General features: G+C 40.7%; 1 protein-coding gene across 1 annotated transcript in view; it reads right to left on the bottom strand.

Moving 5' to 3' along the window:
• Positions 1-16,896, bottom strand: part of LOC117291422 — a 156,123-nt gene that overhangs the window by 18,190 nt on the left and 121,037 nt on the right. Inside the window, exons 92-108 of the mRNA XM_033773076.1 lie at positions 16,378-16,650; positions 14,712-14,987; positions 13,715-13,981; positions 12,758-13,018; positions 12,495-12,582; positions 11,572-11,750; positions 10,375-10,659; positions 9,760-10,041; positions 7,482-7,628; positions 6,597-6,725; positions 5,428-5,580; positions 4,611-4,754; positions 3,558-3,863; positions 3,022-3,294; positions 1,710-1,837; positions 716-896; positions 111-263 (exon numbers count right to left, since the gene is read on the bottom strand). Coding sequence (XP_033628967.1) covers positions 111-263; positions 716-896; positions 1,710-1,837; positions 3,022-3,294; positions 3,558-3,863; positions 4,611-4,754; positions 5,428-5,580; positions 6,597-6,725; positions 7,482-7,628; positions 9,760-10,041; positions 10,375-10,659; positions 11,572-11,750; positions 12,495-12,582; positions 12,758-13,018; positions 13,715-13,981; positions 14,712-14,987; positions 16,378-16,650 — 3,525 coding nt within the window. The remainder of the gene's footprint in view (positions 1-110; positions 264-715; positions 897-1,709; positions 1,838-3,021; positions 3,295-3,557; positions 3,864-4,610; positions 4,755-5,427; positions 5,581-6,596; positions 6,726-7,481; positions 7,629-9,759; positions 10,042-10,374; positions 10,660-11,571; positions 11,751-12,494; positions 12,583-12,757; positions 13,019-13,714; positions 13,982-14,711; positions 14,988-16,377; positions 16,651-16,896) is intronic.

Here is a 16,896-nt window from a genome sequence, read left to right as displayed (position 1 = left end):
TGATGTTTACAATAAATTGAATTGAATTGAATTGAATAGAACCGCTCAGCAACAACTCGCCACAAATATGAATTCCACAATATCCAGAAATGCATTCTTTCTTCACTTACTGTCTATTGTTGTTTCTGCGACCAAGACAGCGTACTCGATGATTGGTCCGTACTTCTGGCTAAACATCTGACTGGACAGCTGAATGGGGACAGTTTTTCCAGTTGGGATCACATTCTGTGAAATGCCAAGCTTATGGGATGTTTGAGGTGGTGCTAAAATCAACAAAAGAACACATTAATTTTTAAAGATAAGCTATAAAGCCCTTCCCAGGGAAAAATTGCCATTGAAATTTGAATGGGATCAATGGGATTCAACAAGATTGGTGTGGAATTTGGGAAATATTCAATGGGATCCAATGGGAATTAGATTTTGAGATCCCAAAATCAAGCATCTGTAAGCACACAACTTCGTTTGACAAGGATGTTTTTTCTTCCATTATTATCTTGCAATTTCGACAACTAATTGAGTTCAAATTTTCACATTTTTTTGTTTTTAATGCATAATGTTGAGATACACCAAGTGAGAACACTGGTCTTTGACAATTACCAATAGTGTCTTTAAGTAAACAACCAAATACCAAATGAGGCATACAAAATGGGCATAGAAATAATAAACAAGAACTTTGAAGCAGTCAAAATGGGAAAGGGTTGGGGGAAACACTCACCAGTTTCAGGGAACTCCAAAGTGGCCGGGAATTCTAACGTTGTGCTGCTTCCAACATTGTTATTAGCTGACAGACTAAATCTAAATGCATTACCGACATCCAGTTCGTTGATCATGTAGGTATGAAGGGTGTTTGGATCATTGTTTGCTCTTATGATTATCAGACGGGGTGAGCCAGCATCCTAAAAACACAGAATATACTCTTAATATACCTTTTGTAATGTCAATTTTTTAATGTTCATTTAGCTTAAGAGCACCGAATTCAAACTCTGTTGATTCGGTTCTGCAGAGTGTGTTTTCTAGTTTGAGTCGTGACACTTAATTGTGTCCTTGAGCAAGACATTTAACCATTGCTTCGTCCTTCGGACGGGACGTAGAGCCGTTGGTCCTGTGTGTTGTGTAATGCCTGTAAAAGAACCCAGTGCACTTATCGAAAAGAGAAGGGGTTCTCCCGGGTGTTCCTGGTTTGGGGTGTAATAAAGCGCTATATAAGAACCAAGTAGTATTATTACTATTTTTTTTAATAACTTTTGGTGTCACTCCTTGTATAAAGGAAAGACGTGTGGTTTTTGATTTATTTTATTCTGAAATGGTAAAAATGAACATTTCAACTTAAATGTAAAAGTCGAAATAAAATTTCTGGTTTGTGGAAAATAAAGTAAAAATTAATTTTATGCGAAAAAAAGGAGAAGAAATTAGCATAAAAATCAAGAGCAAATGACAAATATCTACTTTAGGTGTTATGTTAGACCAAAAACTGAGCTGGGCCCAATTTCGTAAAACCTCTAAGCACAAAAACTTGCTTAGCACATAAGAAAACATATTTGCTCAGCAAAAATAGGTAACCAGCCAGAACAACATACAGTTGCCATTCCTGCAACTGGAACCCCCGGTTGTTTCATGCTAAGCCAAGAAATTTGCTAAGCAGAATTTTCTGCTTAACAGCTTTATGAAACGGGGCACTGAACACACACTCCTTTCACTGGTTCCCTTACCACAAGGCCGGCGATTGTCAGATTATAAGATAAGAGAATGCCATTTGGAAACCTCGGTGGGTACCAAGTAGCCAGAGCAGTCGTTGGGCTTGTCTTAACGACGCTGAATTCCCTGGGTTCTCCGGGATCTGGAATGGACAGGAAAACCAACGTTATTTCTAAGTCCAATTCATAAATACCTTGTACAGTATCTGGTCTGGTTGGTCGAGAGAAGATCAAATGGCCACACTTAAACTTACGCTATAAACACAATCAGAAGTAATTAAAGGCAGTGGACACTATTGGTAATTACTCAAAATAATTATTAGCATAGAACCTTTCTTGATGACGAGTAATGGGGAGAGGCTGATGGTCTAAAACATTGTGAGAAACGGCTCCCTCTGGAGTGACATAGTTTTCGAGAAAGAAGTAATGCTCCATTCATTTGATTTCGAGACCTCAGATTTAGAACTTGAGGTCTTGAAATCAACCATCTAAACGCACACAACTTTGTGTGACAGGGGTGTTTTTTTTTCTTTCATTGTTATCTCGCAAGTTTGATGACCAATTGAGTTCAAATTTTCACAGGTTTGTTATTTTATGCATATGTTGTTGAGATACACCAACTGTAAAGGGTAGTCTGTGACATTTACCAATAGTGTCCACTGACCTTATGAAATCAAAAGAGGGCGCTATTAGATGATTGCGAAAAGCCCACAAAATTCACGGTGCTATTTATGTTGGTAGGTCGCATATTTGGCTCACTTAAGTTTATGATACATAGTTTGAGACTTAAGAGCGCAAGTTCAAAATAAAATGTCTTCATAACCAGTGAGGTTTTTTTTTGTGGAAGAACAAATCCAACATCAAACAAAGCCAAACTAAAAGAAAGAGTGAAAAGAATTACACACGGCTTATTTTTTACCAAACAGGATTAAACTAAAGATAAAGGGCCTTGCATGAGAATTTGATGTTCAGTCCCTACCTGATTGTGTGTTTTTTTTTTTCTCATTGGGGGTTTTCCTCTCACATCTAAACCTGGGCATTTACTTGTTTTCTATTCATCCTTTTATTGGTGCTATTGCACAGACCCATTACACAACGCGCAGCGTGCATACACGCGCGTCTCCTGTCCGCCATGTTGGGGTTTAAAACATGCACAAAAAGATAATACCATGTTTACATAGCATTGGTGCGTAAACAACTGTATCATCCTTTTGTGCCGATTTTAACCCCCAACATGGCGGACACGAGACTCGCGTGTATTCGCGCTGTGCAATGAGTTTATTAGTGCTGCTGGAAGTGGGATAAATAAATACAAATAAATACTTACTGGTTGCCAGTGTTCTCGGCCGCAGGTCACTCGAGACACTCCTCAACTGTGCTACAACGGTGACCACAGATATGTCGTACGACTTGTAGGGTATGAGATTAGTTATGGTGTAGCTCGTAGTTGTTACTGTCACAGGGGCGCTGGGAGAACTAGTACCTTCCAGCTGCCACGTCACTTGGTAACTGTTAGCCCCAAATGAACCAGCCTCCCACTCCAGGGCAATCGATGTCGGTGTGACTTCAGTTGCTCGAATATTGCGAGGGGGTTGTGGGACTGGAGGTTTGAAAAAAAAAACAAATTTGAGTAGGATTTAAAATTTTGCATGTTGGGAGTATAGCTAAGAGAGGTTTGCGGTACCATGTGAATATCTCTTTTTGAGTGGTGTTGGTTCTGAAAAGCACCGTTGGTTAACGACTCAACGTTTTCAATCAGTATGCTCTGCTCGTCTTCAAGAGAAAAAAAGTTGTTGTCAAAAGTGCTTTTAGTAGCGCTCCACACTAATGCTAAAAATAGACACTCAGTAAACTCAGACTTACGTGTTCTGTACACAGTGGTGACATCATCGCTCTCTTTCTCCACAGTCTGAACCCCGGACGCAGCAACAAACGTTTGTCGACTCACAGCTTTAATAGTGAACGTGTAATCCGTGCTGGGACTCAGTCCACCGAAAGTAGACTGAGGCAGGGAGGTGCTGGGGACCTGTATCGGTGGAATGACCCCGGTGCTGGATACAGGCGAGTAGTCTATCTCATAGAGGGTCACCTCTCCTGGGGACTTGGACCATTTGAGGATGATGAAGTTGGCGCCAATGTCGGGTACGGCAAACGCGGGCGAGGATGGATCTGAGGATGCGAAGTTTGAAAGAGGAAAAGTTAACGTCATTTCTGAGTAAAAAGTCTGAAACTGGCATCCACACCTTATGAGGTGCATTGAAATAATGGTGATTCCACTTTGTGATAACTCCTGGAGTTACAGATTCCAAGCAGCCTTTTTTGGGAATAGTATTCTCAGTGCTAGAGAAGTTGATCAAAGAGCACGAGTTCTTTCTTTTCAAGAAAAATATAAGACTTATAATTACCAGGTAGACTTTGATAAGTTTTCATTCTGTGACAAACTCCGTTAAAGAATTTCCAAGTTTCGCCACCAAAACTCAGAAAATATAAATCCTTTCCATTGAGTGAGTGTGCTTTACATTGTCATTACATGGGTCATTAAACTGAGCAGATGAGCACTTAAACTGCCTGGGGCAGTCAACAGCCATACTGTTTTTTTTTGTATTGGTTTTTTTAATACTATTTACAAGATTAGGGTCTACTGTTTGGACAAGAAATTATATGGAGATAACAGGTGTGAGTTGGTAAAGACAAAAAGGATGTACTATTCTTGCCTATTTCTTTGATGAAGCTTTTTCTGTTATGATGAAATAATGATATCTTCATAATAATAAATGTTGTTGTATATATAAATAGGGCAAAACATAACGTTGTATTCCTTCACTAACTGAAAGCTCTAAAAGTTCCAGGTTTTGTCCACACTACTGAGATAAAATCTGTTTTTGGACAGCGACACTTTCGTTTGTCATGACTTACTTGTGGCAAACATAGCTACAGCATAATCGCTGGTGGCTGGATCCACAAATGGCGGATCTATGATGGCCCAAACCTTGACGGAATAGATGCGTCCCTGTACCAAACCAGGTCCCAATATTGCAGACCTTACTGTCGATGCGAAATCTACAACACAAAAAAAAAATGACCACTATGAATAACTGTTTGACAATATCAGAGCCCACATTTAGAAAGATTAATTCAAAACTTTTTTTTTTTTTTTTTTTCATATGAAAAACATTTCAGGTTTTCCCGCAAAAAGTAAACAGCTGCTCTGAGTATTACAATTTTTTCAGTCCAAGTTTAAAAGCAAACAGATGCTTTTTAGCATCTTTCAATTGTTGTCTAATGTGAATAATGTTTCTATAGACTTACATGTATTGTAAATAGCTATAGATCTGGCCAGGGATGTTGGAATTGAACGCCTTCGGACTACAGTATTTTTGGTAAACTTTTTTCATTCCAGGCATATGTCCCTCGCTTTCGTTTTGTTGATGTTAGTATTTTGTATGTGTTTTCGTTTTGTTGATGTTAGTATTTTGTATGTGTTTTTATGCAGAATAAACAATCAAAATAATAATAACGTCTGTTTCTGTGAAGCAAACAGTTACCAATAGACCGATTCAGTAGGCTCCGCCCACAACGCATGTGTGAGCAAGAACACGTGGGGTTCTTCAATGCCTTTCTGCACAACTCAAGATACGCGCGGGCATGTCGGACCTTATTTGTTGGACCTTCGTTGTGTTGTGATTGGTCAGTACGCAATGGGGCGGAGCTTAATGGATCGGTCTATTCTCACCTTGAGGAAACTGCCTGGAGTCATCCGGGATAAGGTCTATACGGTATCCACTAATAGGCTGGGTAACTCTGGCTGGGGGTTCCCAAGTGACCTGTGCATTAGTTGTCCCTGCTCCGGTTACATCAGCTCTTACATTGGAGGGTGGAAGTGGACCTGTGGTAATAAGCCAATCACATGGTTAAAGGCACTGGATGTCTTTGGTAATTGTCAAAGAACAGTATTTGGTGTATCCACTTGGTGTATCCTAACATATGCGAAAAATCACAAACCCTGTCGTTGCGGTACCCGCTGCCAAAACATAGGAATTGAAATGCCCCCAGGTACCGGGCAATCTCGGTAGTCTAGATGGTAAGACATTGCTCTAGAATTGCAAGGGTCGAATCCCACCCGATGCCTGTGATATTTTATTCACAGGACTCGGGAAAGTACTGAGTATACAGAGCTAACACACATCGGTGTTTGGGTAAAATAAAAAATTAATATTCTTTTTCCCCGATTCAAATTTAACATCTCTTATATCGTTGCGGTACCCGCTGCCAAAACATAGGATTCGAACTGCCTCTAGCTACCGGGCAACCTCGGTAGTCTAGTTCGTAAGACACTGCTCTAGAATTGCAAGGGTCCTGGGTTCGAATCCCACCCGAATAATATGCCTGTGATTTTTTCACAGGACTTGGGAAAGTACTGAGTATACAGTGCTGACACACATCGGTGTATGGATAAACACCAAAATAAATACTCTATGTCCTCAATGCAAACTTAACATCTATTAAACATGAAAAATTTTGACTCAATTGGTCATCGAAGTTGCAAGAGAATAATGACAGAAAAACACCATTGTTGCACATATTTCAGTGCTTTCAGATGCCTAATAAAAGGCTTCAGGCCTGAAGTCTTTTAATATTTGAGTGAGAAATTTTTGCTTTCTCAATAACTACCTTACTTTTTAATAGAGGGAGCCATTTCTCGCAATGTTTGATACTATCAGGGTTTGGTGGTCTCTATTGCTCATTACCAAGTCAGTTTTCATGCTAACAATTTTTTTAAAGTAATTATTGATAGTTTTCAGTGTCGCGATTGGCTTTTATTTAGCCTTGTCTGGTGCGAACTTACCTCAATAAAATTTAAAGAAAAACAACCTAATTCAGACAGGGTGGTTCTACACTTACGTGTTGCAACGTGTCGCTCCGCTGGCTCACTAGTCAATTCTCCGCTCCTCGTTGCGACTGACACTGTGTACAAACCACCAGGATTGAGTCCAGTAAATGATGCCACCTGAATGGTCCCACTTCCAGCATCTAAATAAAATAAATAGAAATTTTATCTATTTTGAAAAGTTTGAACAGAAAACAGAAATCCACTTAACACAAAAATCCAATCATTCTAACACTCAGCTCATTCAATTTTAGTTTGAAAATGAACGCTTCATTTAGCCAGCATTCAACAGTCAAAAAGAGTAATTCAATTCCAGCAGTTTAGCATTCACAGGTCAAATAAGATCATTTAATTTAATAGGCGGCAGGACTCATACAATTTTGTGAAAGCCAGCAGCAAGAGCTGGTCAGTATGGCTTCCGACTGGCACCCTGAACCAAAGATATCTACAAGTTAGGGAGACTGCCAACATAGGGCGAGATAGCTCAGTTGGTATAGCGCCAGCAAGTTAATCCGGAGGTCATTGGTTCAAATCACGCTCTAGTCATTTTCTTTGTTCAACTCCAATTTTTGCTTTACTATTAACGATACATTTTGTATTGATCATGCAAGTATGAATGGAAAAAAGAAGAAAAAAGAGAAGAAGAAATATACATAAACAAACAAAAACCAACAAGAAACAAACAAACAAACAGACACCCCAACAAACAAACACCCCAACCCCCAACAAACAGACAGACACTAATACTATTAAGCTAGTGCCGTGTGTAGTACATCCATATCTACCTCTTGTTTGCATTATAGGCAGACCATTGCAGACAAAGGTGTTCTATGAATGGAAATAAACCAACCAACCAACCAGACAAACAAACAACCAGACAAACAAACAAACAAACTAACCTCTCCTTTGCATTGTTGGCAGCCCATTGCCTGCAGGTGTTAGAGTGACATCGTAGCTATCCCTGACACCACCGGCATTACTCCAGAAGATGCTTATTGAGCTAGACGTGGTGTTTAGCACACTGATGCCAGAAATCATGCTCGGCACTGAAAATACAAATCATTTCAAGCAATGACGGTTCGTTCAAAAAACAGGGTGAGTCAACAAAACGTTGACCAGGATCAGTGATTTTTTTTTCAAAACAAACAAATGAAACTCAAAAGTTCAGTTAAGCATATATTTAGGTTCTCTCTCCTGCTTAAAGACAGTGGACACTGTTGGTAATTGTCAAAGACTACTCTTCACAGTTGGTATCTCAACATTATGCAAAAAATCGGGCTCAATCGTCGAGATAATAATGAAAGAAAAAAACACCCTTGTCATACTAATTTGTGTGCTTTTAGATGCTTCATTTCGAGACCTCAAATTCTAAATCTGAGGTCTCAAAATCTAATTTGTGGAAAATTACTTCTTTCTCAAAAACTACATTACATCAGAGGAAACCCTTTCTCACAATGTTGTATACTATCAACAGCTCTCCAATACTGGTTACCAAGTAAGATTTAATGCTAATAACTACTTTGAGTAATAACCAATAGTGTCCACTGCCTTTACTGAAAAAAAAAAGAATGAAAGAAGTTGATCATTCCTTAGAGAAGTTATGTCTATTTTAATAAAGGTGCTTTATTTTGCAAGCTGTCCACGGAATACGTGACAAAACAAACAATGGCTTTTTTATATCCTTTGCTACTTACTCAGATGTTTATATTCAGTCTAGCATTAACATTCCATGGACAGCTACAAACATGAGTGGTTTCAGTAAAACAGGCATAGTTTCTCGTTTAGAAATGATCAAATTGTTTCATTCTTTTTTTCCAGACAAGCAGGAAAGAATGCTTGTTCATATGAGCTTCACTGGGGTTTTGAGTGTGAGTTGTTGTTTTGTTTTCAAATCTCAGTCAACTTCTTTTTGACTCACCGTGTACAACTTGATATAGCAGGGGGACAAAAGTCACAATCGATGCAATATTAGCTATCAATGTATATGGGTAAACAACCAAAGTTAATGTTATTTATCCCCGATGCAAATTTAACTTCTCTTACATCGTTGCGGTACCCGCTGCCAAAACACAGGATTCGAACTGCCTCTAGCTACTGGGCAACCTCAGTAGGCTAGTTGGTAAGACACTGCTCTAGAATTGCAAGGGTCATGGGTTTGAATCAAACCCGAGTAACATGCCTGTGATATTTTTCCACAGGACTAGGGAAAGTACTGAGTATACAGTGCTTACACACATCGGTGTATGGGTAACCAACCAAAACTAATGCTCTTTATCCCGACGCAAATTTAACATCTCTATTATTAGCTATCTCGCTGCTTGGTTGGATATAGGATGCAGAAGTGCTATATTTTTTTCAATTGTTTCTTGACTAATCCAATCTACAATCTATGACCAAGGTACATGGATACCAATCAGGTTGGCTCAGTGGTTTCTTCCATCTGCCTTTCATCTCTGTGGACCCCGGTTCGAATCCCACCTCAGGTACCTCAGGTAACCAAGGTACATATATACCAATCAGGTTGGCTCAATGGTTTCTTCCATCTGCCTTTCATCTCTGTGGACCCCGGTTCGAATCCAACCTCAGGTACCTCAGGTAACCAAGGTACATGTATACCAATCAGGTTGGCTCAGTGGTTTCTTCCATCTGCCTTTCATCTCTGTGGACCCCGGTTCAAATCCCACCTCAGGTACCTCAGGTAACCAAGGTAAATGTATACCAATCAGGTTGGCTCAGTGGTTTCTTCCATCTGCCTTTCATCTCTGTGGACCCCGGTTCGAATACCACCTCAGGTACCTCAGGTAACCAAGGTACATGTATACCAATCAGGTTGGCTCAATGGTTTCTTCCATCTGCCTTTCATCTCTGTGGACCCCGGTTCGAATCCCACCTCAGACCAGAGCCTTGCATATGAATTGGGATTTTCAGTCCCTACCTGATTGCATGTGTTTTCCCCCATTGGGGTTTTCCTAAAAATATCTAAAACTTAAATATTTCTTCTCGTTTCCATCCTGTTATTGGCACTATTTGTGTAATTGGATGTGTAAATAAAAATAATTTGTAAAAAAAAAAAATATTGGCTGCTTAAGTGTCACTGCTGGCTTAGATTTATCTGTGCTTGGCAACTCTGTCTGTGTGCTTAGAAGATCCATTAATTTTGGCCAACCAAAACCTTACCCAGACGTTGTCTAGTGACGCTGATTGCGTCAGACGTGACCACACCGCGGTAAACCGTCACCAACTTGATGGTGTACTCCTGTCCAGGGTCCAAGCCATACAGCTCCAACTCTCGGGTAAAGTCCTTGGGGACGCTGCGAGGAGAAGCGATGGTCTCAGGACGAGGTATGTACGGGGTGTAGCTGATCTGGTAGTGGTCGAATGTGCCACCAATCAGAGCGTCCCATTGGATATTGATCTTGGTGTCGGTGTAGGAGATCACCTCCAGGGATAATGGGGTCACTGTTGGAGGCAGAGAACCAATTCAGCATTTAACAATTATAATAATTATAAAAATACTAATTATAATAACAATAATAATATAAAAAGTATGCGTTTATATAGAGCTTAATTGACCCCTTGTACGCACGTCACACGCGGCGACTGTGCCATGCTCCTATTTTGGTGGTCAATAGGCTGATGTGTAAACACTGCATCGCCTTAAATGTGCACTCCACTGAAAAGTTGCATTGCCCACCAGTATGGCGCATCCAAGATTATTCTGATGATGACAACAGGTGAATTGGGTCAATCCAGCGCTTAATAAATTTGTGATGCAAGGGGTAAAATTCCTACCATTTCGTAGAGTAACAGGCGTGCTTGTTGTCTCAATCTGCCCACTCACGGTACCCGAAACGGCCACCAGGGTGAAAGTGTACTGCGTATTCGACATCAAGTTTGTGATTGTGCGCAGGCGCTCTTCAAAGGGAAAGATCACACTGGGCGAGGCTGGTTGTCCAGTGGGAGGGTCGTAGGTCAACATGTACTGATGGACTATGCTTGACGGCGCCGCGTCCCACTCCACGGTTATCTGAATGTCGCTGGTGTCAGTGACCCGGAAATTTGGTGGGGGCTTTGGTCCTGAGACGAAAAAAAATTGGATAGACAATAATGAGTTTGGATTACAGTACAAAACAACTATCCAAAATATCCATCCTCTGAACACTCTAATTATTCAGAATAGAAACGTTCGCTTGACAATTTTCTGCTAAGCAAATATATAAGCAGCATACCAGTTACAGATAGTAAATTATGGCATAGTATTTTGGCTGGTACCTAATTCTGATACAAGATTTTATTGAGCTTAGCATGTTTTAGTGTTTAGGCAGCTCTATGAAATTGGACCCTGTGCTAAATCTGTTTCAAACCCACAACCTTGTGATTGCAAGTCCTGTAGTCTAACCACTGGAACAATCTCTCTCATACAAACATTGGTATAACATCTACATGTATGACTATGCATTGCACTAATCAAGAAATTGTGATTCAGTAACGGCAATACTTATTCTAACCAGTATGAAATCAGCAGTTAGCTTGGTAGGATTCAAACCCACAACCTTGTGATTGCAAGTCCTGCAGTCTAACCACTGGACCAATCTCTCTCATACAAACATTGGTATAACATCTTGACTAAGCATTGCACCAATCAAGAAATTTTGATTCAGTAATCGCAACACTTATTCTAGCCAATATGAAATCAGTGGGTTGCTAGGTAGGATTCAAACCCAAAACCTTGTGATTGCAAGTCCTGCAGTCTAACCACTGGACCAATCTTTCTCATACAAACATTGGTTTATTATCTATCATCAGTATGAATTGCATTAATCAAGAAATTGTGATTCAGTAACGACAATACTTATTATTCTATCCATTGTGAAATCAGCAGTTAGCTTGGTAGGATTCAAACCCACAACCTTGTGATTACAAGTCCTGCAGTCTAACCACTGGACCACAGTGACACTGTGACAAACATTAGGTTCTTTGGTTTCTTACTTGTTCTTTGGTTCCTTGACTGTTCACCGTATCCAGGGCCCTCAGGATCGACATAGATGATGTACTCCTCCCCCGCCACCAGACCGTTGAAGGTGAACCGAGGATTTCGATCGGTTTCACCGATTCGGTCAAACACCACTTCATCTGTTCCGTCCAGTTTCGTCCTCCGCAGACGGTAACTTCAAATAGAAGGCACAAGATTGATGATGTTGGAAACGGATTTAAAGGCACTGGACACTATTGGTTTATTACTCAAAATAATTGTTAACATAAAAACTTACTTGGTGACAAGTAATGGAGAGCTGTTTGTAGTATAAAACATTGTGAGAAATGGCTCACTCTGCTGTAACGTAGTTTTTGAGAAAGAAGTAATGTAATTTTCCACTAAAATATTTGAATTTGATTTTGAAACCTCAGAACTAGATTTTGAGGTCTCGAAATCAAGCATCTGAAAGCACACAACACTGTGTCTTTTCTCCAATTACTATCTCGCAACTTCAACGCTCAAATTTTCACAGGTTTGTTATTTTGTGCATGATACAATGTACACCAAGTAAGAAGACTGGTCTTTGACAATTACCAAAGGTGTCCAGAGTCTTTAAATATATTATCGTAAGATTTATCCCCTACACCTCTCTACAATTTAGAGTAAGCAAAACGACTGTATGTCAATACAAACACAGTGGTGACATCGATGCCCAAACAGCCCACTCCTATCACGTCCGCCATATAAGTTGACTGCGTATCTCTATGTGAAATGAATGTAGGTCAAAGGTGAATGTACACGCCGGCTGGAGGCCAGTCTCTGGCATTATTCACAAGCCTCGAAGTGTGACGTAAACTGTTCAGGCTAGGGGTGAACTTGCATAAAACAAAACAAAAAACTATATATGAAAAAGAAGCCCCTCAAAACTGTTCCTTACTCATTGATTGTAGAGACAGTGAACCAGTTGATAGTAATACTGGTCTCATCAAAGCTTTCAATCCGCAGGTCACCAGGGTCAGCTTCCACTGTAAGGTCATAAAAAAAAAAGAGGTCAAGGGTTAATAACAAAGTACACCAAAATAGATGCTGGATACGGGAGGGAAAATCTCAATTTCTTTTGCCATCATTGCGGTAGCAAAAAAGCCAAACCAATCAGAAGCGACACGGGGCGGGATACGAAACATGTTTTTGTGGCCTAACCTGTAGTTTGCTGGAGGGTTGCTGGATCACTCTCCAGCGTTCCCAGATATGAAAACACCTTGACATAGTAGGTGGTGAAGACTTCCAGGCCACTCAGTCTGATCTGTCTAGTCAGGCCATTGTCAAGCGGAGTGGAGACAGCTCCCTGAGGATAGTGGCATATCATGTAGCCATCGAGGTCCCCACTTGCCTGATCCCACGCAATGGTCATCCCATCTTTGGTGACGTCAGTGGCCCTGAGGCGGTTGGGAGTGTTGGGTCCTGCCGGAGAAAATGGTTTCCATATAAGATCGCAATGCAATTAATAACGTTACTGTTCGGTTTTATCCTTACACAGATATGTGTAAGCACTGTATTTGTAGTACTTTCCCCGAGTTCGGTAAAAAGAAGAAGGAGAAAAAATCACTCGGGTGGGATTCGAACCTCATTCAGCTACCGGCTTCTAAAAACCAAGGGTATACTTTGCCCTTAGTAGAACAGGTCGCAATTAGCAAAAATCTTGCTTTAAGTAAAATAAATATGCAGTAAATGTCACAAACAGACTACAAGAAGAAGGTCAAAATAATAGAGAGAAATTTGCATTTGGTACAAAGATTATAAATTGTGGTTTTAACCATACACACCAATGTGTGTTAGCACAGTATACTCAGTTCTCTTTCTCAAGCTCTGTGAACAAAAAATAAGGAACTTTTAAATTCTAGAGCACTAAGTGTCTCATCAACTAGACCATCCAGATTGTCCATTAGCTAGAAGCAGTTCAAATGCCATACTTTAGCAATGGGTACCGCAACGATTTAATAGATGGAAATTTGCATTGGGTATAAAGATATGTAATCTTGGTTTTACCCGTAGACGTGTACACCAATATGTGTTAGCACATATACTAAGTACTTTCCAGAGCTCTGTAAAAAGAAAAAATCACAGACATATTCGGTTAACTATGCTCAAGAAACCTACGTGTGGGTTGGACGACAGTGTTCTCGAGAGGTACCAGTCCCCCTTGCTGAATGACTTTGATGGTGTACCGAGTGCCGGGGGTGAGACCTTGCAACCGAATCACCCTGAGGTCCGTCCTGGACACGGTCGTGGCTGCTGGGTTGATGGGTCCCTCGGGGCTGTATGTCACTAGATAGTTTGTGAAGTCACCGATAACTGGCTGCCATGACAAGGTAATGGTGGTTGTTGAAACGTCCACGAGGTCAAAGGCAAGTGGAACTGAAGGTGCTGTTCACAAAAACAAGTTTATAATAAAAAAATAATAATAATAATTCTTATAAAACAAAATATGATATGAAAAGATAACATGATAATACTAAGGATACAATAAAACTAACAATACAAAATGCGTAAGACACCATCTTTCTATGACTGGACATATTGAGGTGCTGAATGTTCTTTTTTTTTAAAGCATACATTACAAGATACTTGGTTAAATGAAGTATAAGGGGGATGTACAACTAGCCCTTCAAAGATCATTAATTTCTGTATGAACATCACAAAGCGTCCAGACAATGTGTTAATTTCTTTTAAAAATATTGTCAGTAAAAATGTCAACAGAAACAGTTTTTTGTTTCATAAGTGAAACCAAATTATTTCATTTTTTTGGGGTAAGAAATTGGGATGCTATGTTAACACACTACATTTGAAAATCCTATTGCAATATAGAGAGGTAGACTTGCCTAATTAAAGGAACATCTTATTGGCCAAATGACCAGCAGCCGATATCAGCAGCCGAAACGGTATGATTAATCCTATCTCGAGTTAGGACGAGTAACCCATCCTAACTAAGAATGGGTTCAATGCATCCTACGTCTTTGGATACGGGACTTAACTCGTCCTAAGTCTTAAAGATTAAAGTTAGGAAGGGTTTGGTGAAATCGATGGCAGGGCACTGAAACATTATTGTGAAATGCGCTACATAAAGTCATTATCAATATTAAACATTGTTTCATACCTGTCTGGAAGCGTTTCACTGCTTCCACTGTCTGCACACCGTTAATAGTGTACACCAACACAAGGTCGTAAAATGTGGAGGGTTCTAGCTCTCGGAACGGAATCCTTGAGCAGCCATCTTGGATGCCGGTAGCCGGGCTGGTGACCTCCAGGCCGCCACCGTTGACTGAGGGCAAGCGGACTACCATCCGGAACTGACCATCTTGTGGTGACTGGCCAGCAACTATGGTTGTTGCAGAGATGGAGCTTACAGTGGGAAGAGGTGGTGCAGGCAATCCTGATATTTTTTTAAAGAGAATACGTTTGGTTGAAACTCTTAAAATTGATGGCAATCTAAATCTTTGGTTAGGAAACTTACAGCAGCTTTTCGATAAAACCATGGGTTGCAATACGCGTCATTGATTGTCATCTTTGATGTATTTTACACATGAAAAGTGTCGCGTGTATGCGCGCTGCACATGAGTCTCGTGCACTTTTCACATGTAAATTACATCAAAGTTGGCGGTCAATGACGCCTGTACTGCAACCCATCTATTTTGAAAAACGTTTCAGCGGGGACATGTGGCTTGTGGGCAGTAGTGCTCCACGTTACTAGGCATTCCACACTTAGACACCTAGCGCAGAAATTTGGCGTTTGCACAGTGAGCGCAGAATGGTGATGGCAAGCGTAGAAGTTGGCGGTACGTAACCACTGTCATTAGGCCTAGTGCAAATCCAAGTATAAATGCAATACTACTTGGTTCTGACGCTTATATCGATGTGTTTTATTAATTTTGCACTAAGCACTCACTCACTCAATATACTAAAGCACTGTAAACTGTATACTCCCTTCCTGTATTTAATTTGATCATTGCTGCATTTTAAAATGTTTTCACCTAATTAATGTGCATTATTGTATTGTTTATCTACCATGTCTACCCTAAAAATGGAATTTGAATGAAATGAAATAAATAACTATTAAGTACTCTCCCAAGTTTTGTGAAAAAACCACAGGCAAATCACTGGACCATTGCACTGCTAGAGCAGGGCCCGATTTCATCGCTCTGTTAACCGCCGAATACGCACTTACATTCACCATTCTCCGCTTATGTGCATTGCGCTGAATTTCTGAGTTAGGTGTGTAATCGTAGAATGCTTGTAGTAATGTGGACTACACAAGCGCACAAGCCAAAACTATCTGCTAACCCATGATTACTCTTAACGGAAGCACATAATTCCCTGCTTCCGCAAGGGCCAATTCTTTGCTTACGGTGATCAGAGCCATGAGATTGGGCCCTGATGTTTTACCACTAGACCCTGTCAAGCTAGCCCAGTGGATAGAGGAAGTTTGAATCCTATGTGATAGCAGCAGGCACATAGCAATGATTTCAATTTAACTATTAGAGGTGTCGCGGCCGATCGGATAAGAGCACTATACTCAAGCTCTGGTGTTTTGTTCAGCAGAGTGTGGGTTCGAATCCCGGTCGTGATTACACTTGTGTCCTTGAGCAAGACATCTAACCATAAGCTTCTCTATGGGAACCTGGGATGGTTTAATGAATGATTTAAGGCCGAGTGACCGTGTGTAATAACATGAATAATGTGGAAGCTCTTTGTGACACCCTTCTGGTGTATAAAGCGCTATATAAGAACAGACTTTTTATTATTATTAGAATAAGTGTACTCACGTGTGTGGATGACTGCATCATTTGAAGCCAATTCAGTGTTGCCGACCTTAGCCTTAATGGTGACTGTGTAGTCAGTATCAGCAGTCAGTCCACGCAGAACCAGGAACGGGAATAACCCAATACCAACCGATCTGAAACTGGGGTTTGGTGTGTCGCCTTGTGAAGGTGAGTAGGACACTTCTATTTCGGTCGCCGTTGCAGGAGGGCTCCCCCACGTCAACTCGATGACGGAATCGGTTACCGAACCGGTCAGGACGGCGAAGGTACCTGAACCTGTGGGTGGTCATGAGAAGTACAATCATCAAGTAGTTGCACTTTTAATGGCACTTTTTTTTAGCCGAGCGGTTAAGAGCACCGGATTCAAACTCTGGTGTTTCTGATTAGCAGAGTGCGAGTTCGAGTCCCAGTCGTGACACCTGTGTCTTTAAAAGGAGTACATGTAGGTTCCAAGATTCTAATGTAGTCCCACACAGCGTGCAGAATCACACTGTATGTTAAAGCGTCTTCAGCGTCACTGGG

Source organism: Asterias rubens, chromosome 6, assembly GCF_902459465.1.
Source record: "Asterias rubens chromosome 6, eAstRub1.3, whole genome shotgun sequence".
In the NCBI taxonomy this organism is placed as follows: Eukaryota; Metazoa; Echinodermata; class Asteroidea; order Forcipulatida; family Asteriidae; genus Asterias; species Asterias rubens.
Note: the sequence above shows the minus strand (reverse complement) of the source record. Positions and strands in the feature narration are given on the sequence as shown.